Source organism: Ictalurus punctatus, chromosome 1 (genome assembly GCF_001660625.3).
Source record: "Ictalurus punctatus breed USDA103 chromosome 1, Coco_2.0, whole genome shotgun sequence".
Classification (NCBI taxonomy): Eukaryota; Metazoa; Chordata; class Actinopteri; order Siluriformes; family Ictaluridae; genus Ictalurus; species Ictalurus punctatus.
In genome coordinates this window covers 15,813,416-15,836,478 of record NC_030416.2, presented here as the reverse complement: position 1 = coordinate 15,836,478, position 23,063 = coordinate 15,813,416, and the positions used below count along the sequence as shown (strand labels likewise).

Below are 23,063 nucleotides of genomic sequence, written 5' to 3'. Positions count from 1 at the left end.
TTACTGAGTCTTCGATACAAACTGAAAGTTCTGCCGAGACCTTCTCTCGAGATCATCTATTCTCCACAAACAACATGCAGGAAAAGGAAAAAGAGAGGTACTAAAGGTGGAATTCAGAATAGACTTAAACGACGAGGCAGCTGTTTTCCTCTGCCCACAATAACCCTAACTAATGCCCGCTCACTTAAAGGGAACCCCGACTATGAAGACATGTATGGCTTATTCGATTAACGCTGACGTCCACTATATAAATCTGTTATACAAAAACAATCTAGATATCACTTTAAAATAATAAAAATCCTTGCCACTCGTAGGCCGCCACTGCTGTTTACATCGCAATGCATCCTGGGTAGTGACGTCAAATGGTTGCAACGGTCTTGATTCTCCTGCGATACGAACATGTCTTCAGCCTTTACAATTTGAACCCGAGCGTAACATAAGCGAGGAGGCTAATATAGAAGACATTACTCAAAATGTACATCGAAATGAAGCGAGGAGGCGAGAGTGGGGCAAAAGCCATGGTGTCTGTGACGCAACTGCACATCTGTGCCAACCGAGAGGGTTTGTTGTTCAAGGTAAGCTTTTGGATTAAACTATCATTTTATGAAGAAACGCATTCGAATATCAGTAATTTTAGAGATCATCAGCCATCTCGCCATCGTATACTTTATCCTGTTAAAATTCCGACGGCCAGCGCTCTGTCGCCATGTTATGAACAAATCTAAGCTATCTACACAGCTGCTATGTGGCCATCGCCATTACAGTCCAGCTTAACCAGTAGATTAATGATGGAGTTATTACTGTGTTACTGTTTCTGGTAACCATGGCGCTGGCTTTCAGACCCTGCTTTAAAGATTATTGACAGAACCCTGCTGCCTGATAGGCACGGCTCAATGCTCTAACAAAAGATCTCAATATTCCTGAGTCACGATGGCAAAGAACTGCAGACCTTTTTTTCCTCGTGGGGAATCTGGAGCCTGTCCCAGGGCACTTGGGGAACAAAGCAGGGGACATCCTGGACAGGGTGTCAACCCATCACAGGGCACAATCGCACGCACACTCAAAGTATGGACACACCTTGGACAATTTAGAGATGCCAATGAGACTACAATGCAAGCAATCTCATGCGCAACGCAGGGAGGAGGCAGGAACCGAACCCCCAAGCCATGAGGTTTGAGGTACACATGCTAACCTCTAAGCCCACGTACCCCCTGAGAAGGGTTCACTATTACCCAAATAATTTCTTATCAGTGGTGGCCCACCTCAAAACATCCAGGACATCAAAACATCCAGTATATCCTGCCTCCAGTTTCCTTCATCATTCACAGGCTTACATTATTCCAGTTGAAAGCATTATGGAATGAAAGAATGACTGACAGAGATTATACCCTCGTTGAGATTTCAGTTGATGAGTGAAGGACTGCTCATACTGTGAGGATATTGAAGTCAACCTGAAACCAAGATGGTGGAGACTTGTCTCTGAATACATACAATGAAATTCAAGTTCCTGCTTGTGTATATTAAAACGATCTGACAACACAGATTATGTTTTGTTTGGTTGGTTGTTTTTCCCCCTAAGAACTGCATATATCCTGCTGAACAGCTTTTAAAAGCTACCCGTCGGCATTAAAAGCTTTAACTCAGAAACCTGTTCCTTTCACCAGGTAATGGCAGAAGGAGGGATGGGATGCTTCTTTTTTCACCATGAAGCAATGTATGGGACTCCACCATGAAAGGAGGCATGACAACTGGAAGTCTCTGGAGCAAAAAAAACCCGGCAGTTTCCTCTTTCTCTTTTTCTCAATGACTGTCAATCAGCCCAGGATCCACCCCCCTCTCCCTCTCAGCCTATGAGCAGTGGTGCCTTGACAGAAACTTGCATACACTCAGGTTTCTGCATCAAGCCTATATAAAAAATAATGAATTTTCTACCGGTGGTTTAGACTTTGAATTTCCTGCAGTGTGTTGTTTATACTTTTGTTACCCCAATTTTTCTCTCATTACTGTGCTACTATAACAGAATGCCTGGTCTTATCAAACAGCAGGAAAGTAGACAGATCTGGAGCCATCCCATGTGTATTCTTTGAATAAAGGTCATCCAGGAACTTCACACTCCTAATGAGCATTCTACCCAGAACAAGACAAAACCACAATCACTCGAACGGTGTTTCACTCTTTTCCCAATCCACAAAAGCTGCACTTCATCCTTGAATGAAAATATGTACAAAAAATTGTCAGATAAATACACACAAAGTGAAGCGGAAAGTACCACACCCTCTAACTATGTCATTGAAAATGTAAGCCCGCTGTGAACAGGCCAATCCAACACTACAGAGAAGGCATTTGAACTTTTGTTGACTTCTGCAATGTTTACACAAGCTTCATTGAGACAGTTTGCATATTTGGTCACGTGAGCTTAGAAAGAACACGCACAAATACGTTCAGGAAATAAGATACTAATGGCGTACGTATTGTGGATTTATAGCAGTTTATCAGTGTGGATATGGCATTTGGAAAATCAAGAATTTAAAAAGACAGTTTGTAGAAACCATTATAGGCCCTCTCTTGTGAACCGTCCTGTCCAGCTCAGCCCGCAGGTTTAGACCAGCACCCTTGGACAGGTTACCTGAATCTGTGGGTTCTGGCCACTTGGAGTGAAGTGCAGGTTGAGGACTGCTGCTCAGCAGTCCAGGAGACACTGCCAAACACAAGGACCTTGTATGCTCTCAGGTGGTTCTGCAAATGGTGTGCACTACATCATCTGCTGCACTGTGCAGTTCCTAGGGAACTAGCTCCAATACTAGCCTTCCTTATTATTCCCTATAGGATTATTAAACCTATTTTAAGGTTGAAACCTATTCTATACTTTTTTTTATTTTTTACTAATTTCAAGCCAGAAATAGTCTTGTTCTATTGGCAGATAATTTTGCTAATTTTAAACATTTATTTCTAGAATAAAGCAAAATTATCTGCCAATAGAATAAGAACAAGTAAAGCTCTCGATATACGATTAATAATCTTATATTTGGTTTATTGTAAACTTAATAATAGGAAATAGTAGATAAATTTGACTATGATTTTTGCAGTGCATGCTTCTCCAGGGGCTCAATGTGGGATCTCACCATTCTACTGGAGTATCTTAAGCTTTTGCAGTGAGGGAAAGAAGTATTTGATCCCCTGCTGATTCTGTACGTTTGCCCACTGACAAAGAAATGATCAGTCTATAATTTTAATGGTAGATTTATTTGAACAGTGAGAGACAGAATAACAACAAGAAAATCCAGAAAAACGCACGTCAAAAATGTTATAAATTGATTTGCATTTTAATGAGGGAAATAAGTATTTGACCCCCTCTCAATCAGAAAGATTTCTGTCTCCCAGGTGTCTTTTATACAGGTAACGAGCTGAGATTAGGAGCACACTCTTAAAGGGAGTGCTCCTAATCTCAGCTCGTTACCTGTATAAAAGACACCTGTCCACAGAAGCAATCAATCAATCAGATTCCAAACTCTCCACCATGGCCAAGACCAAAGAGCTCTCCAAGGATGTCAGGGACAAGATTGTAGACCTACACAAGTCTGGAATGGGCTACAAGACCATTGCCAAACAGCTTGGTGAGAAGGTGACAACAGTTGGTGCGATTATTCGCAAATGGAAGAAACACAAAAGAACTGTCAATCTCCCTCGGCCTGGGGCTCCATGCAAGATCTCACCTCGTGGAGTTGCAATGATCATGGGAACAGTGAGGAATCAGCCCAGAACTACACGGGAGGATCTTGTCAATGATCTCAAATCAGCTGGGACTATAGTCACCAAGAAAACAATTGGTAACACACTACGCCGTGAAGGACTGAAATCCTGCAGCGCCCACAAGGTCCCCCTGCTCATGAAAGCACATATACATGCCCGTCTGAAGTTTGCCAATGAACATCTGAATGATTCAGAGGACAACTGGGTGAAAGTGTTGAGGTCAGATGAGACCAAAATGGAGCTCTTTGGCATCAACTCAACTCGCCGTGTTTGGAGGAGGAGCAATGCTGCCTATGACCCCAAGAACACCATCCCCATCGTCAAACATGGAGGTGGAAACATTATGCTTTGGGGGTGTTTTTCTGCTGAGGGGACAGGACAACTTCACCGCATCAAAGGGACGATGGACGGGGCCATGTACCGTCAAATCTTGGGTGAAAACCTCCTTCCCTCAGCCAGGGCATTGAAAATGGGTCATGGATGGGTATTCCAGAATGACAATGACCCAAAACACACGGCCAAGGCAACAAAGGAGTGGCTCAAGAAGAAGCACATTAAGGTCCTGGAGTGGCCTAGCCAGTCTCCAGACCTTAATCCCATAGAAAATCTGTGGAGGGAGCTGAAGGTTCGAGTTGCCAAACGTCAGCCTCGAAACCTTAATGACTTGGAGAAGATCTGCAAAGAGGAGTGGGACAAAATCCCTCCTGAGATGTGTGCAAACCTGGTGGCCAACTACAAGAAACGTCTGACCTCTGTGATTGCCAACAAGGGTTTTGCCACCAAGTAATAAGTCATGTTTTGCAGAGGGGTCAAATACTTATTTCCCTCATTAAAATGCAAATCAATTTATAACATTTTTGACATGCGTTTTTCTGGATTTTCTCGTTGTTATTCTGTCTCTCACTGTTCAAATAAATCTACCATTAATATTATAGACTGATCATTCCTTTGTCAGTGGGCAAACGTACAAAATCAGCAGGGGATCAAATACTTTTTCCCCTCACTGTATATGGTGCTGAAATCACCAGCTCTAAAGACTTTCTTTTTGCTAGCAACAACATCAGAAAAAAGTGGGAGAACTGCATGCCTTGGTGATGAATGGTATATGGTCTGCACTTATATAGCGCTTTTATCCAAAGCGCTTTACAGTGTGTCTCATTCACCAACTCACACACACATTCACACCAGTGGTAGCAGAGCTGTCATGCAAGATGCTTACTTACTTATCGTGAGCAACTTGGGGTTCAGTGTCTTGCCCAAGGACACTTCATGTGGCGTCATATGGGCTGGGAATCGCCAACCCTACGATTAGTGGACAACCCGCTCTACCACCTAAGCCACAGCCGCCTGTGATAAATGTGCCTTGAATGTGTTGGTGGGCAAACGAGTGGCCATGTGGTCCAACCCAGGCTTTCAACTATTTTTGTTAACCAGCTGATTGACCTTGCCATGTTCCATGAGTGGGAACCTCCTAAGCAGTCCTTGTTGTGCCCTACATGCCCTTCAGCACTATCTGGACCAGATGGCACAAATCATCAGAACAACTATTTACCTACTAAGAAGAGAAGACACAAGTAGCTCATCTGACTGAGCAGATACTGGCGCACTGACTGATGGACCATGGCCTAAAGGCAGGGGGGATACCCGGTCCCTACCCTGAAATGTCACTCTATGAAGACTGCGTCTGAAAATGTGTACTGCGACAGTACCTACAGCATTCAATTCAGTACCTACTGCTCGAACATCAATCAGTATACGTGTATAGTACGAGTACAATCCGCACATACTACATTCACCAAGTTGACACTGTCATACAAAACAAAAAGAGAGGACGCACTGCCTTCCGCCATTTTTTATTCTGACAGCTCTTCCGCACCAGTCCCGTTGCCTTATGGGATAGCGCAGTGTGCACTGCTCCCATACTGCAGAATCTTGGCCGGAAGCAGTAGGTCATCCGGATAATTCTCGTCTACAGTTTTGTGAATGCTGAGAATTCGGACATGCTACTCCATTGTATAGTATTTATCCTCCTACTGTATAGTAGGGTAGTAAGGATATTCGGACACAGCCGTAGAGTGGGTATTACTTGGAGCAGTTGTCCTCTGAAGTTTGTACTGCTGCTGCTACCTGGGCATCACTGTGCACCTTCTCCATGTTCTACAGTACATCGTCCCTCCCAGTGGCACGAGTACAGCGGTCATCTCCGAACGCCTTTCCAGTGAGTCCTAAAGTGTAAATCCAAAGGCAACTTGCCCAGATGGTTCCAGGGAAATGGCTTTATGGAAATGATAGTGACACAAAAAAAAAAAAAAAACTATGTCACAGTCACTCACGAACTTTGTTGAAAGTCTGAACAGTCCTACACAAACTGTCACACAGCTGTGATGCACACACTTACAAGAAACAACTGAAATATTCATTAATACTAAGAATAAAGAAATCCCTCCAACCCTACTCTAGCCATACTGATGGGATTAAAAAGTACGACTGGATGAGTGCTGTTGGGGCGTCCTTCATATTTGATAACCATCGAATATTCATCAGTGAGCTAATAACCTACATTCATCTCGAAAACGTCTCAAACACATCACTACCGAAGTAATGAAGCAGTTCTGTGAATGGCTACTGCTAAATCTCAGAGATGAGCTCAGCTTCTCTCTGCTCATTACACACACAGTTTAATGAGGTTAAGCAGCCACTATGTAAGACACACTACACGTTGCACACCTACGTTGTCTTGCACTTTCAATCAGTTCATTTATTAGTCCTACATATCATCTTATTACACTAGCTCTGAGTGTAACGACCTACATTGGGCAGTATTAGTAGGGGGGCATCACTAAATGGGTGTGAACCATTTTCTCCAGAAATGCTTAACAATCAGGCCACCTTCTTCTGGCCCAAAAAGCAGATGCTCACTTTGAAAATGGCATGGCATTTCTGGGTAACTGTAAAATCTTCTGAAAATGTCCTTGGGTTCATTTTACAAAAACGAAAATGAATAAATAAGAAAACACTAAAACACTAAAAACACTGTCTTTAGAGATATTCGATTATAAGATGTGTCAAACGAATCACAGTTACATGCTTAAACAAGCTCCGTGACACTGCTTCAGATCTTACAGCTAGAGCACTATTGTATGTAGGTGACATACTTGGTAGAGGAGATGTGTAGGAATAGACGCAGGCTCTGCGAGCCCAGCACAGGGGAAAGGGGCTGCATCCGCTGCTCTCCATACGCTCGCCTCTTCCTCCTGCTCCTCCGCCTGGTTCTCTCTCCCAGGCCCAGCGGCTCTGCGGCTCCCTCTCACACACATGGGGAGCGGGGGGCCGCCCGGGCCCACCTTGGCCCTCTATGACCTCTGTTTTGCCAGCGGCACGGTGGGGAGATGTGGTTAACCGAGTAACCCTGATCGACGCTGGCGCAGAATAATCCCAGCAGGTGTAGTGAGACTAGGATGCCCGAGAAAGAAATCAATACTGCTTGAGGTACACAAACCGAGCCGTCTATATCACTACGTGCGTACCGCTCCGGTGAAGCCAACAGAGCTTTATGGAGAAATCCAAAAATAGACAGGTGATACTTTAAAAACTAATTCAGAGACTGGAATAGAAATCCTCAAGCGATGAAATGCAGGCTCCTGGAGGACACCTTCTATTGCAGAGTTGACATCCAGAATGAAACGGAAAGCAACGCTGCAGTGTGAGCGTGTGTGTGTGTGTGTGTGAGAGTGAGCCGTGTGAGCATTTGTGCTCGACTTGGTTAGAGGAAGAGCGAGGAACAGAGCCGGTCAGAAAGGGAGGGGTGGGGAGCGAGAGACAGAGAATGCGTGAATCAAATCAGGGCAGCTGGGGAAAGGGGAGGAGCTACCTAACCAATATGCTAATTGTTTTCAGCAAACTCTTTTGCTATTCGCTCAGTCAGAATGTTTGCAAACAGCACATGATCAAGCTCAGTGGCTGCAGATCAGGTTTGATGAGCGCACTTCAACACGCATCAGCACAATGACATCCAAACACGAAATTTAAAGAAACTACCCTTAAACATGATATCTCATTCTATTATTATAGGCTAATTTGTTTATTTGCATAATTTGTATGTTCATAACGAGTCAGCGATCACTGTCTGAATACTACTGGACTTTTCATGTTAATGCAATAGCAAATATTTCACATTTTATATGTAGCGTGTTCCCCTTTTCCCGAAAGGTTATGGCTCGATACACTTTATTGCTCCGGGTAGCAGCAGGAACCTGAAACGATGCATGTCACTTATTGCATGCTTTATTTTATGCTTTATTTAATTTACTTTGACCTATGTATGAATTTGTTAATAGGTTTATATCATTAGTGAGTACAGTCAGTAGGATTGCATTGAAGAAGCTTAAATCTTTGGCTTGGTTCTGTAAGGTACTATATACACCATAACAGTGGTGTAGCATTAAAGACAGTTAAATGCTAAATCACTTGCTAATCTTTATTTGCTTAACAATTCATTGTTGATCACCCCGGTAATGCAGATGGAATGTCAACAAGCCCCTTACAAAGAAAGGAAGTCGGTCGAAGCTTTTGTGGTAATCACGGCAAATCACAAAGGCTCTCCACTAAATGATACTCCTTCAAAGTGGATTTTTAAAGGACTACAGAGCAATTATAGTGCATCGCTCTTACAAAGATCTACATGGGAAGTACTACCAAGAACATTATTATTATGCAGCTTTCCATAAACTTTAATATGAGGCCTGAAATGAGAGGACGCTCATGCTGACCTTTCCACGCACACATTGGCAGAGATGAAAAGGTGATCAAGGCAGATAAACTAATTGATGAATTATATATCGATGATTCTCAGAGTGCAGTCCAGGGGACACCCCCAGCGGTCAGTGAAAAACAGCCAGGAGGGCTTTTTCCACAACCACCAACAACCATTCTCAAAGTATGCACATTTAGAGTTCTTATACTAATAATTCTTTTACCTGGTCACTTGATTTTAAAGGGATTCATTGAAAAACCTTAAAAAGCAAGCAGTCCGATAAATAAAGTCGACTTGGAGCTAATGTGCTCAGTCGTTGGAGAGTTCAGGAATAGAAAGCTTTATAAATACAAACGTGAGTACATGTTTTTTAAAAATTCCCATCAAATTCTTTAAAATTCCCATCTGTACTGAGAGAGTCCACAGGACTGAATTTACACTTAAGGTGTCCCTGGCTACAAAAAGGCTGAAAAAGAAATGAAACGGTGTTCCCACTCTCCTCTCTGACTAGTGTGCATTACATAAGAAATAACATACTAAACCATGCTGTTATATGAAAATAATACATGCTGGGGTGGTGGGATATGGCACAACGCAATATTTATATATTTATATTTAATAGCAGATTTGAGAATTCAACCACACTGTGGTACAGACTAACTTACCAACCTGTTATATAAAAGAACATCTCCCACTCTACTCATGTTTGCTTTTCGTTCTTTTATGACCTTGGTCTTAAAGCCAATTCCCTGTAAGGGTAAAGGTTCGATCCCCACAATAGAGACCAGATAGTTCCATTTCCTGCTACCCTACCCTCCCACAGGAACTGCACTGGCTCAAATATCAGCCCGGAAAACCATTATGTGCTCAATACTGGCCTTTATGGGTATAGTACGGCCTCACATGGAAAAACTCCCTATGTATGAAATGCCCCCCTTGTTCCTCCTCCTTTCCCCATCTGGAATCTGTGTACACATTCAGTCAACGCATCGAAGCTGAAAACTATGAATGCAAGTTAATGGATGCAGTGATTACTTTCCAACCTTTTAGGGATAGTTTAGATATTTGCTTACCTCCGTAGTAGGAAATCCTGGCAATATCTGCAACAAAACGGAGAGAAAAAGAAACCAGTCACACACCAGTCTTTACAACACCAAGACTACACAGCATCCATTTAAGGCAGTGTGGTGTACACGAGTGTGTACGGGGAGCAGTGACAGAACACAGAATGGCCATGTGTCCGAGTAGAGAGAGCCCTCTAGCTGTACGGTCTCGCACAGCTGTAAGAGCCAACAGAGCATCAGCAAAAATAAATAACACTGAAATATTAAAATACCTCAGACAAGCTCAGAGGTAGCAATCCACTAGTTAAATGAAGCAGATTAATGTAGAACAACTGTCTTTGTTCGGTTTTTCCTCCTAAAGAGATTTTAGCTGCTCTTTCAGGAGGCGGGCTTAATTACAACTAACTACTAAATTCTTTAACACATGACCGCAACTGGCTAATAGTAGCATCACCCTTAATCTAGAACAAATCTAGGCTCAGGAAGAGAGCAAACAGGATAGAAAAAATTCAAAACTTGTATATGTGTCACACAAACTTATACATGAAAGAGATGTATATATACACACAATGTGATTTGTCTGTCCAGAGCACATTATTCCAAAAGGTCTGTCTATATGCAAAACTATTTGGCAAACTGTAGTCTTGCAAATGCTTTTTCCTGGCTCGCCTCCCATGCAGGTCAGATTTGTGCAATCTCTTTCTGATTGTAGAAGCATGCACTTTGACACCACCAGCTGCAAGACTTACTAGCAGATCCTGTGATGAAATTTTGGGGTTCTTGGAGACCTCTTACTGCATCAGACGGTCTGCTCTTGGGCAGAATTAGCTGGGACATCCAGTCCTGCACAAACTAGCAAAAAGTCGTTTGAAATCTGCGCCACTTGTAAATTATTTTTCTTACGTTGGAATGATGCATGTCAGATAATTTGGAGATCTTTTTAAATCGCTTGCCAGACTACAAACTTCCAATGTGTTTTAATCCATTCAACCATGTGGCAGTGCTATAATGCTCAGATTAGCACAAGGCAATTTACTTTTAATTGAGTTCTAACCCCGCTAGGACCAATCCAAGTGGAGAGACAAGACACATCAAATCAATCTGGAACATTCAACTGCGTAGTTATAAGATTTACACAGCTTACACTGGTAATTACTTTACTGACTTTGTAATCCTACCAAAGGTTTTGTCAGTGGGGTTTGTGTCTATTAGGGATGTAACTGAATACAGAAACATTACTCACGATCAACAGAAAGTTCTAAACAAATACGAGGTATTTGTTAAGAACTGGTACACTGGTATAACTGGTATATTCTTTTTGTTTTGTTTTAGAAAGCTTGCAGGAAAGGTTAACAGGGCATCTGGTTGAGACTAGAGGTGTGCATGGGATGTTACAGGACATTTTTAAAAAAATCCAGCTTTTTTTGTTGTTTTTAGTGCAGGCAGGGGAGAGAAGTCAGATATAAAGCTAAAAAAAAAAAAAAATCACTCAATCATCCTTAGATCTGATCTGGGTTGCAGTAGGTGGTTTAAATTAGGCTACGTTTGTTTATAGAATGCTATAAACAGGAATGACATTTTCTTGTAGGCCAACCCGGAAGTTAGCATCACCCTGGTTCCCTCGAAAATTCCTAGATTTTAGACTATTGCAGAAAAAAAGCTCTGTGACCAACAAAGGTTTATGATTGTTACACATTTTGTTCAGCAAGATAATCTTCACAAGTGAACACAATGTTTATGAATTTTGAAGACTAAATGCAATCGGCAGAAGTAAAAAGCTAATGTTAGGCTATAAACGAACTACACCACATCACTTCAAGGTCACCACCGCTACGCTTCTGACAACTCTGTCAATCTTCATTTAAAAAACACTGCAATTGGAAAATACTATAAATTGATCGATCTACAAGTTGGAATACTATGCAAGAGCACGAGTATAAACACAGTATAAACGCGGCTGTAGTAAATGAGTTTTCCGGTTCGCCGTAATGACGTTTAATGTCCATGACAACCTTCATAGTCCCGTTAAGTCATTTGTTAGCAACCGCCTTTTTCAAGGCGGTCTTCAACGGCCTTTTACAATTCCTACAAACATTTATATATGGACGCACTGACCTTTAAAAAGTCTGCAGAATTGAACATCATTATCTCTAGAGATCATTCTCTATCAGAACGCCTTGACCGTGAGAGTGAATAGATGATTGGGTTTCGTATCACACCATGGCTGACTGATCTGCGTTCTACAGCAGCAAAAGGCAAAGGTGCCATACAGCACACCTGACATTAAGAACTGCCAAATCCTAGCTACATTCGAAGGGTTCTTCCTTAACAATTCGATGCAGAGTACCCTACAACAGAGTATGTCCCTGTACAAAGGGGTACCAGCAGAAGCCTTTTGTGTAAGCGAAGACCCCTTCATTATATAATAAACCCTTAAGAAACATTGACAAACGATTTATATACGTATACCTTGTATAACTTTTATGTGGACATCTGACTATCACACCCAAATGTGCTTTTTGAAAAAATCCCATTCCAAAGTTGCTTCCCCTTCTCTCTTACAACAACCTCCACTCTTCTGGGAAGGCTGTCCACTAGGTTTTGTAAAGTGGCTGTGAGGATTTGTCCATTCAGCCACAAGAGCACATTAATGAGCTCATGCGCTTACTTCAGGTGAGGAGGCCTGGGGTGCAGTCTGCGTTCCAGTTCATCCCAAAGGTGTTCAGTGTGGTTGAAGTCAGGACTCTGTGCAGTTCTTCCACTCCACCCTGGGCAATCCATGTCTTCATGGAGCTCGCTTTGTGCACAGAGGCATTGTCATGCTGAAACATTTGGTCCTCTTAGTTCCAGTGTAGGGAAATCTTAATCTTACAGCATACAAATACATAATAGACAATTGTGGGCTTCCAACTTTGTGGCAACAGTTTAGTGATGGTCAGGTGTCCACAAACTTTTGGCCACATAGTGTATTTGTATTTACATCCTGCATTCACACCAGCTTGTGGTTATTGTGTGGCAACATTTTGAATGAGATGCCAGTAGTCAAAATGTAAATGTGTACATATAACGCTGTTGCCTTTGGGTTTTTTTTTTAATACTGGGGTTAAACCCAGGACAGTTTTGCTTCCATTTCTTTCATTTTTCCAAAACTGTGGTTAAATAAGAACTAAACACAGGTTTGAATTAAAGCTGTGAGAGTAGAGATTTCAGGGAACAATGAACAACCCACGCTGTAGGACTGGTTAATCAGAATAATAATTATTTGAGGTTAATCAGAATAATTTCATTGATGACAGCTGTATGATAATTACTTTTGAGCATGAGACCGAATGTGATTGGTTCATTCAACACAGCCACATTCCCAATTATAAAATGGTGTGCACACTTATGCAACCAGGTTATTGTAACTTTTTTTTTTTTTGCCAATATTTCCTTAAAACAGTGGTTCTCAACCAGGGGGGCCTGCCCCCATGGAGGGGTGTGGAGTGATTGGAAGGGGGCGTGAATTTTTTCAAGAAAAAAACAGACAGGACATCATTTGGGTACTCTCTGTGTTTTATTGCTTTTCAAATAGAATGTGCATAAATGGAAAAACCCTGCGTTCCCTCTCCCTCAGTGTTTTCTTTTTGCTGGGGAGAGGCGGAGCTTAGCCTGCTTTTTATGTGCAGCCTGCTGTCAGTGCAAAGTGTTGCCAACTTAGTGACTTTTCAGACCCCTTTAGCGACTTTTCTTTTGCCAAAAAAAAAAACTAAAAAACGTCTAGCGACTTTTTAGACAAACCATAGCAACCTTCCAAATGTGGCCAGTACTGTCCTGCAAGCGCGAAGTCTTGCTTTCCCGCTGCGCTCACACCTCTCTCTGCCTCCGCTCTGTTCAGTGAGTGTCTGAGAGCCGGAGATTCAACAATGTCATGGATAACAAGACGCGCCCTTCCTCCCAATTTACATCATTCATATGCCAATGTTTTTTAGAATGCAAGACGAATGTGACGCAACATGTTTTAGGCTACATGTAAAATAGTCCATGTTATTACAGCCTATTTCACTTGTTCAAAGAAATTATAGTGTTCAGAAACATTTTATATCATTCATGTTCCATATCTGTCCGTTATATAGTTTTATAAAAGTTAGTTAAAAAATCAAAAACATAAAAAAAAAAGTTATGAAAAGTAATTAAAAAAGTAAATGAAAAAAAAAAACGCAAAAGCAAAAAAAATCTCTATCTATCTATCAAAAAGAGATTATAGAGGTTATAGATAGATAGATAGATAGATATTATATACGACTGATAATCATTATACCTGTTCTCCTCCGATATTTGGGGGGGATGGGGTGTGCCACATGATAGGGAAGGCTTGGGGGGGCTTTAGTTGCGAACCTCTGCCTTAAAATGTTTGATTATTTTTCACTTCATTTGAATACATTATAATTTCACAATGACGGTGGAAAAAGTTATGATTTATCCTAGTTTAATTATTTATTTATTTTACTTCACAAAAACCTGCCACTTTAACTGGGGTGTGTAGACTTTTTATATCCACTAATGAGGACAGGAGAAGTGTATTAATTAGTCGAATGTGACGTATACGTACGTCTGTTCAGTACAGAACTTAATCTAGTATACTCTATATACTCGGAATGAAATTCCTCTCTCAGAAGCTGTTTATGTTGAAGGGTGTACAAAGAATGATCAACTAAGCTTACGTTGTGTCATTTGTCAGTTTATACCAGAGATTTCCAACTACTGGGCTGTGAACTCATACTGGGCCACAACAAAGAATTAGGCTTCTCAGGTGGAAACATAAACAAACACTTTTTTAAACAGTTTGGGTTTATATATGGCTAATATTAGTTAGCTGCAGAACAAGAGCAAATGGGAAAGACTTCTGTGCTGCGATGCCTGCTGCTCTGTGTGAAGCTCTACAAAACATTTTGGACATATTTCGTTTCTGGCACAATGATGCATGCGTTTTAAAACTCCTGCCAATTCCAGTCTGTCAGCTCCAAGTGTGAATTACTGTGAATTATTATTACAGGAGCGCCAGGGGTGACTCGCAGCAGCTCAGAAATGTCATGTCTTCTCCCCTGGTTGAAGGTTTTCGACTTTAAATAAAATGAAAAACGTTCAAATCAACTCATTGTGTTTGTTCTGGTTCCTCTATACCTCACCAAATGAAGTGCCGTGAACGGGAAATAAATGAACACTTCAGAAATGTAACAAGTGAAAGCAAGTCAGTGTGTGTGTCTCAATAGCCAGCAGCCGTTCAGTCAGCGCGAACACTATGGAATGTGACGAAATTCCTCTAATGCCTTCAGAGTAATATTTTCAAATCTTAAAATGAGGACGAGTATATATACACAGTACAGCATCGAAGGTGACCCTTATTCTAATTCAGCCACAAATACCCCGTGAATGATCGAATTGAGAAAAGTTTCTTAAATTCCAGCAATACAGACAGCTGAACATGGTTATGTTTGGGCACGTCACATAGACTCCCCTCAAAGATTAAATGAAAAAGACGCAAAAGCTGGAACGCACACTGAGAATACACATTTATCACTTATGTCTCAATTAATCAACCCCTGCATATTTCATAAGCCAATGCTTCAGGAATCTCAGAATGATTAAATCTGTATTAAATATTCATTGTATTAGTGTTTGACTGAGATATGAGAAGAAGATATAAGACTGTGTAAATCAGCTCAAGGATCAGGTTTGGAACTGTGCAGTACATGTTTAACGCTGATATGACTGAATCCTGCCTCATCGTTCCTGCAGCTTTATTGCTACTGGGCTTGTACTAATATTAAGCATCCACATGACATTTTATTAAGGTTTGCCATGTCACAAGACACTGGTGATCCATCATCTATTGTAGAAGAAGTGGAGACAGCAAACGCTGGACTCAGCTTGGCTCGATGGTGATCGACAAGATGACAAGCGCGATGACTGCGGTAAGCTGCCGAGAGCTGGACTAAAGACAGAGTAAAGGACTAAAGCCCCGCTGCATCGCTCTCTTAGAGAAGTGCATCACTATCAGCAGGCAGTCAAATGAAATTGTGTGTAATCCAAGAAGCCATTAACCAAAGTGAAAATAGGCCAACAAATTTGAAAACATTTAAAGTAATTGTAATCATATTAGAAAATTCATCTTGGATGCTTTATTTACAGTTATAAAGATTAATATGCTAGTCCTTCAGGCTGTATTTTTTTCTTTCACTTAAAGCTGAATAACACAAAGGCTCAATTCAAATATCCTGTCAGTTCAAATCATTTGCACTAATATCATAAATAAGCAAAAGGATGATAATACAAATATTCTCACTCCACTGGGTTAACCCCTTACAGAATATTCATTATTAGGGAAAAATCAAATTTCACTTACTTCACTGGAGCTAACTTCACTTACTCCAAAACTTTAGAAACAATTCAGAACCTGGACAGACAAGTCTCTAATGTACACAAGATATTAGTGTGCAGTCCAATGTTATATTATGTAGGACTGCAACTAACGATTATATTCTATAATCAATTATTAAATTTTTTTTATTAAATCGGTTAATCAAATGGGGGGGGGGGGGGGGGGCTTTCAGTACCAGTTTTGTTTATTTAAAATAAAATCCACAAACTGAGTGTTACAAATATAACACTCATATCAAATTTATATCTCTCACACACACACACACACACATATATACATATACATATATACATGTATATACATGTATATATATATATATATATACACACACACACACATGTATATATATATATATATATATATATATATATATATATATATATTTATACGCAAAAAGCAACCATAATTATACTACAGTCCTAAACTAATAGTAAAATCTCACTTTCACTGCACCTTGTGGTTTCTGTTACTCACTGCCTTTAGACATATTGTTTTACTTGTGTTTTAATTTCAATCATAGTGTTTTAATCAGACATTACAGATCTTACTCGCGCTACACTGTTTATCACCACGTCTGCATTGCGAGTGAGGAGCAACACGGCCTCGTTACTAACAGATCGTTTCTGTTATAATAAACTACAGAAGTCACACTGCAAGTGCGCAAATACAACATATAATGACAATAAACTGGAATAAAATGAAACCTTTTAAGCACCTGGCACCAGTTTCCCCAACCCCTTGCACACAGTGGAGCATTTTGGATATAAACAGGTTTGTGCTTGTGCATCACTGTCGTGCTTCTGTGCTACACAAGCTCCACTTTATAAAGTTTACAGGTTACAGTCTTCTCTGCGCCATTTAATATAAAATTATCCCCTGCCTTAGAGGACTTGAAAGCCACACATTTATTTCCGCTGTCACTTGACGATTTCGCCCCCATCTGATGGTCATGTTGGGTATAAAAGGTAAACGTGACAAACAGTAAACTGAAGAAAGTTACTGTCGGTGACTCTGGGTATCTGCTAAAGCAAGCAGAGTCGCATTACGTGCATATGAAGTCGTGCGCCCTCGACTAGGAAACGGCTTATACTTCCGGTTAGTAAAAAAATTGCTAGACGGTAGAGTACACATTGCATAGTGTAAGTATATAGTACGTCATTTGGGACACAACTTTAGTACTTACTCTCTGAAGCGCGTTTTCGGAACAGAAGTAACGTAGGGAACAGACACACCCCCTGACGCACAGACCAATTAATCGATAATGAAAATCCATTCACAACGATTTTTATAATCGATTATTATCTATTAGTTGTTGCAGCTCTAGTGCATAGTATAGAATCAATATAATGACTTCTCTGTTGCAGTTTATCTCAAAATCGTATAGTATGATGCAGGCATGTGTGTACTACCTTTTCATATCAGGACACCCCCTAATGCTGCAGTCACACTACAGGATTTCTTACGTTACGATTATAGAGCCAGGTCTGTCCCTGTCTGCCCTGGGGTAGTTAGACATAATCAAGCCAAAATCATGTGAGAAAGTCACAAATTCATCATTCTTAAGCAAATTTTAGGACAGTAGGGGCAGGTTGGAGATTTTATTGACCAGGTCTGGACATCATTGACTATGTTTACATGGACAGCAGTAATCTAATTATTGACCTTATTCTGAATAAGACAATATTGTGATTAAGGTGTTTACATGAGTTGCTTTTAGAATACTCCTTTCATGTTTTACATGTTATAGAAAATAGATCGATTAACGGCATACCCCATTACGTCCCCACGCCACGCCGTCCGATGTCCAACGTGAAGTATTGTCTTAATGGGGTTAATATCGGAATATTGTTGTCTATGTAAACGTACTAACTGTTAGTGACTGATAGTGTACACCAGTGACTCACTAGTGACTCAAATCCTGTTAACCACCAATGGAAACTGAGAACAAACATGCAGTAGGGGCAGTAGTGAAGCTCCTTAATGGAGAAAAACTGTGATGAGCGCTGTGATGAACCCTAGCAGCAACTCCTGAAGCCTTGAACCAACTGGATAAGAAAAGACTGCTAGCACAAGAACTGCAAATGACTAGCTAGATAGCAAGCCTACTAATTACTAGATTATTTGCATGTGTGTTTTTGCCAAGTTAAACATTTCATTATATAGATTTCAGTGTCAGTTTTGATTTGTTTTGTTGGATGGAATGGGAATCGGGGTTAGGGTCAATAGATCAATAAGCTCTGCCTATTTCACTATGAAAGCTCAACATCATGGAAATGTATTTTTCATTAGCTTTGGCATATCCGCACAATGAAACAGGCTGGATCATGTTCATCTGAGCAGAATGTTTTAATACCTTGAAAAATGTTTGATTGCAGCTACATATGTAATATCGTCAGTAAGGAGACAGTAAGGAGAACATGATTGGGCATAATTGTACAAAACCTAACTGGGCTTTAACATAAATAAAAAACTGGGGGTGAAAAAAAAAAACTGAGCAGGGCTATCAAATTATGTTGTAATCAACTAGAAGTAGAACATGTGATCTTAAACATCCCAATCTTGATTTTTTCCCCTTTTTGAATTTGTAATAATTGGGGAAATTTGACTAACATTGTGAATAGTGAGTATCATTCTGAATGCTGATAAACCCTAATAAAAATCCACCAAGCCTAGTGTATTTTTATAACTGATCAAATGACAATCTAAAAAACAAACATTATTGTCAAATTGTCAGTGGTAACAGAAATGATCAGAGGCTACAGAAGTCCAATATCAAGACAGATTGAGATGCGTAAAGAATAAATGTAAAGTCAAATTGCTGCACCTTGAATCAAAATATAATCAAATCCCACAAGACCAGGATTTCACAATCGCAGAAATTAACGCAAAATCGAGGAAACTCGGAGGAGCTTGCGACCTTTCAAAATTACCGCAGATTTGGGACAAGATGTGTCGTGTGACGTCGTCACAACACGCATTCAGCCAAAGCTGTCTTCGATTCTTGCGCGGTGCACATGAGTACAGCTAAAAGATGTCATTTACCAACAAACATCACAAGTAGTTTTCCACAAAATGTGCAGCAAAATCAAAACATTTTTCTGCAATAATCCCAAAAAAAACCTCCTCTTGTATGGACTGATCATACTTAGTAAACTGTACCTAATCTGTGCATCTGTACTTGTTATATAACTACATTACACTACTTGTGTGAAAATGCTATATGTTGAATGTTAATTTGTACTTTGACAATCCAGACCTATAGCCTGAAGCAGCTCAGTGTTAAGGTACGTCTCCTGGAATTCATCACAACATTTCAGCTGGAACCCTGGTACACGCTACGTCTGGTCTTGCCCTTTGTGTTCCTTAAAACTCAGACCTCTTTAGTTAGTAGAATAGCTTTTAAAACCTTCCCTAGCCGATACATGGGGGGGGGAGCCTCCTGTCTCATCCTTTATCTTCAGAGATAAGGACACCACCATCCTGTTTACTACACCAAATCCAGCCCCCGCGGCCACGTTAACTCTGTTCAGCCAGGTCTGAACTAAAGCACAATCCACACCAGCTACGGCTTTTACAAAAGCAGCTGAAGTGACATACCTCCAGTGGTACAGCTCAGCAAACTCCAAAACTGCATGATGTGTTCCCATGTATCCAGCCGAAACAAGGAGTCTTTCTCTAGAGCGTGATTTGTTGTTTGCATTGTCTGTGGCCTGTTCGTGGCATTACAGCATACCTAAGGCTTCCTGCTACACACACACACCTATACAGCTCTATGCACCGGCACCTCCCACTCCTTCTTTCTCTCCCTCACACACACACACACACCAGCTATGACTTGCCACGACGAGCACCTTGATATCTACTTACTTAACAAAGTGTGTTCCCTCTGATGCCTAATGAAAGCATTTGGAATAAACCGTTATTCTTATTTAGATGGAGCAAACTTTAAACTTCCCACAGGTTACCGCTAAAAAACACCTTAATGCAGGTAAACAAATAAAGCCGATCACCAGGTGACGACAGTCATGATGATGAAATATGTTGAGGTTGCAACATGAACTGGTAGACTTCTTTATAACAGCTCCAGGAGCTGTGGTTCGATCCTGAGCTCGGGTGCGGAGTATTGCATGTTCTCCTTGGGTTTGTCTGGGTTTCCTCCCAACTTAAATCCACACTTAAAATCATGCCAATAGGTGGATTGGCGAGGTTAAATGTCTCCTAGATGTTAAAAGGATTGTTCTACGTGACTCGGGTTGTGTACAGATTCCCTCTTCCTCTGCTGGAAACAGTGCAGTGCGTCCGAGTCCCAGTGTGTCCCGAGAACGTCCGCGCTCACATTCTCACGACACCCCGGAAGTGCTGCGCTGTTTACAGCAGAGGAAGAGGGATGCTGTGCACAACCTTTGTTATAAATAAATAAATAAATAAATAAATAAACAAATAAATAAATAAATATCTGCAGATTGTGTCATAGAGGAGGACTTGCAATTTTTTGTTGGCTCTCGCGTCAACACGACACGAGAAGTGAAGATATTTTCTAAGTCGAGAGTAACCGATGGCAGAATTTTCATTTCTGGGTTAACTATCCCTTAACGAGAGTGTAATTGTGTGTGTGACTACGTTGGCATGGACAGCAGTAATCTAATTATTGACCTTATTCTGAATAAGACAATATTGTGATTATGGTGTTTATATGAGTCGCTTTTAGAATACTCCTTTCATGTTCCTGTGTTACATGTTATAGAACATAGAGCGATTAACAGCACACGTCATTACGTCACCGCGCCGCGCCGTCCGACATTCCCTCCAGAATTTCACGTATCAACATACAGTTTGTCTTCGTTATGGTACCGTATAGTTATGGGTTGAGCGCTGCCGTGTGTGACCGTGTCCTGTCGCAAAATGCACCGAAAACTCTCACATGATGTTAATAGTGTGATTAAGGTGTGTACATTTCTGTAATGCACTTCCATAATGCGACTAAAACAGAAATACTCCACATGCCTTAATTACATTTGTGTTTAATTTGAGTATGATTTAGTCGGATTAAGGTCATCAATAATCACTGTTTACAGGGTAGTTTCTTAATCATAGTATTGTCTTAATCGGGTTAATAACGGAATATTGATGTCCATGTAAACGTACTGTGTGTGTGCGTGTGTGTGTGTGTGTGTGTATATGTGTGTATGGTGCCTTAAGATGGACTGGAGTCTGATCCAGGGTGTATTCCACCTCATGCCCAGTGTTCCTGGGATAGACTGGGGATCCACCATGACCCTGAGCAGGAGAAAGTGGTTACAGAAAGTGAGAGAATGAGTCAGGGAGTGAGAGAGTGAATGAGTCAGGGAGTGAATGAATGAGTCATGGAGTGAATGAATGAGTCAGGGAGTGAGAGAGCGAATGAGTCAGGGAGTGAATGAATGAGTCAGGGAGTGAGAGAGTGAATGAGTCAGGGAGTGAGAGGGGAGTGAGAGAGTGAATGAGTCGGGAGTGAGAGAGTGAATGAGTCAGGGAGTGAGTGAGAGAGTGAATGAGTTAGGGAGTGAGTGAGAGAGTGAATGAGTTAGGGAGTGAGAGGGGAGTGAGAGAGTGAATGAGAGAGTGAATGAGTCAGGGAGTGAGAGAGCGAATGAGTCAGGGAGTGAGTGAGAGAGTGAATGAGTCAGGGAGTGAGAGGGGAGTGAGAGTGAATGAGTCAGGGAGTGAGTGAGAGAGTGAATGAGTCAGTGAGTGAGTGAGAGAGTGAATGAGTCAGGGAGTGAGAGGGGAGTGAGAGTGAATGAGTCAGGGAGTGAGTGAGAGAGTGAATGAGTCAGTGAGTGAGTGAGAGAGTGAATGAGTCAGGGAGTGAGAGGGGAGTGAGAGAGTGAATGAGAGAGTGAATGAGTCAGGGAGTGAGAGTGAATGAGTCAGGGAGTGAGAGAGCGAATGAGTCAGGGAGTGAGTGAGAGAGTGAATGAGTCAGGGAGTGAGAGGGGAGTGAGAGTGAATGAGTCAGGGAGTGAGTGAGAGAGTGAATGAGTCAGTGAGTGAGTGAGAGAGTGAATGAGTCAGGGAGTGAGAGGGGAGTGAGAGTGAATGAGTCAGGGAGTGAGAGGGGAGTGAGAGTGAATGAGTCAGGGAGTGAGAGGGGAGTGAGAGTGAATGAGTCAGGGAGTGAGAGGGGAGTGAGAGTGAGTGAGTCAGGGAGTGAGAGAGCGAATGAGTCAGGGAGTGAGTGAGAGAGTGAATGAGTCAGGGAGTGAGTGAGAGAGTGAATGAGTCAGGGAGTGAGAGGGGAGTGAGAGTGAATGAGTCAGGGAGTGAGAGGGGAGTGAGAGTGAATGAGTCAGGGAGTGAGTGAGAGAGTGAATGAGTCAGGGAGTGAGATTGAATGAGTCAGGGAGTGAGAGAATGAAAAGGTAGGAGAGTCTGGTAACTTTTGCTCAGTGTTGTGTTTCCTCCAGTCTGAACTACAGCAGTGTTGCTCCTGTCTGCCAGCAATATGCTACTCACGGAGCACCTAAACAAACACTGCTACATACAAACAAACAAAACCGGATTATGTCTGTGAGCCTAAAGACAGTTATTTAACACAAATGAATTCAGTAGTGGGTATGTGCATTTTTTATTATTATTATTATTAGAAATACATTAAGTGAATGACTGAGGTTGCTTCGCTTCCTTTCCTCATCCATGACCACTCCAGTTTAACATCATAACGGGACCCGAATTGAGCAATATAACCGCAAATTAGTCCGTTTTAACCTCTGAAACAAGCCTACAATCCCTGTCAGAGCATTATCTTCATGAGCTAGCTCACTTGTTTGGCTCACACGATGCTAACAGGCTAACAGCAATGCGAGTTACCGCTATAAGAAACCGATATTCCAGAGGATCTGCTCCGGTCTTACCGTCTCCTTTTCATCCGTTATTCGGGGAGCGGTGCTGTTATTGCGCTTGAAACGCGTGTTTTATTCGGCTAGTGGAATGTCGTTAAGTCTCGGTGTGTTTTGCTTTAAAATCTCGGTGGGGTCCGGGGGTCTCCGCTCTCTCCACAAGCAGAAAATTCCCTCCTCTGTTCGCAGCAGCTCAG

At 41.5% G+C, this 23,063-nt stretch overlaps 1 protein-coding gene across 8 annotated transcripts in view; it reads right to left on the bottom strand.

Moving 5' to 3' along the window:
• Positions 1–23,063, bottom strand: part of ptk2ab (protein tyrosine kinase 2ab) — an 80,827-nt gene extending 57,764 nt beyond the window's left edge. For 2 of the 8 annotated variants that reach the window (XM_053681778.1, XM_053681781.1), the window contains exons 1-2: positions 19,586–19,713; positions 9,577–9,603 (exon numbers count right to left, since the gene is read on the bottom strand). In XM_053681778.1, the coding sequence (XP_053537753.1) occupies positions 9,577–9,603; positions 19,586–19,688 (130 nt within the window). In that variant the 5' untranslated portion in view covers positions 19,689–19,713. Of the gene's footprint in view, positions 1–6,905; positions 7,214–9,576; positions 9,604–10,316; positions 10,420–19,585; positions 19,716–22,881 lie in introns of those variants that run through there. The other 6 variants (XM_053681795.1, XM_053681792.1, XM_053681782.1 and 3 more) reach the window with 6 other exon arrangements.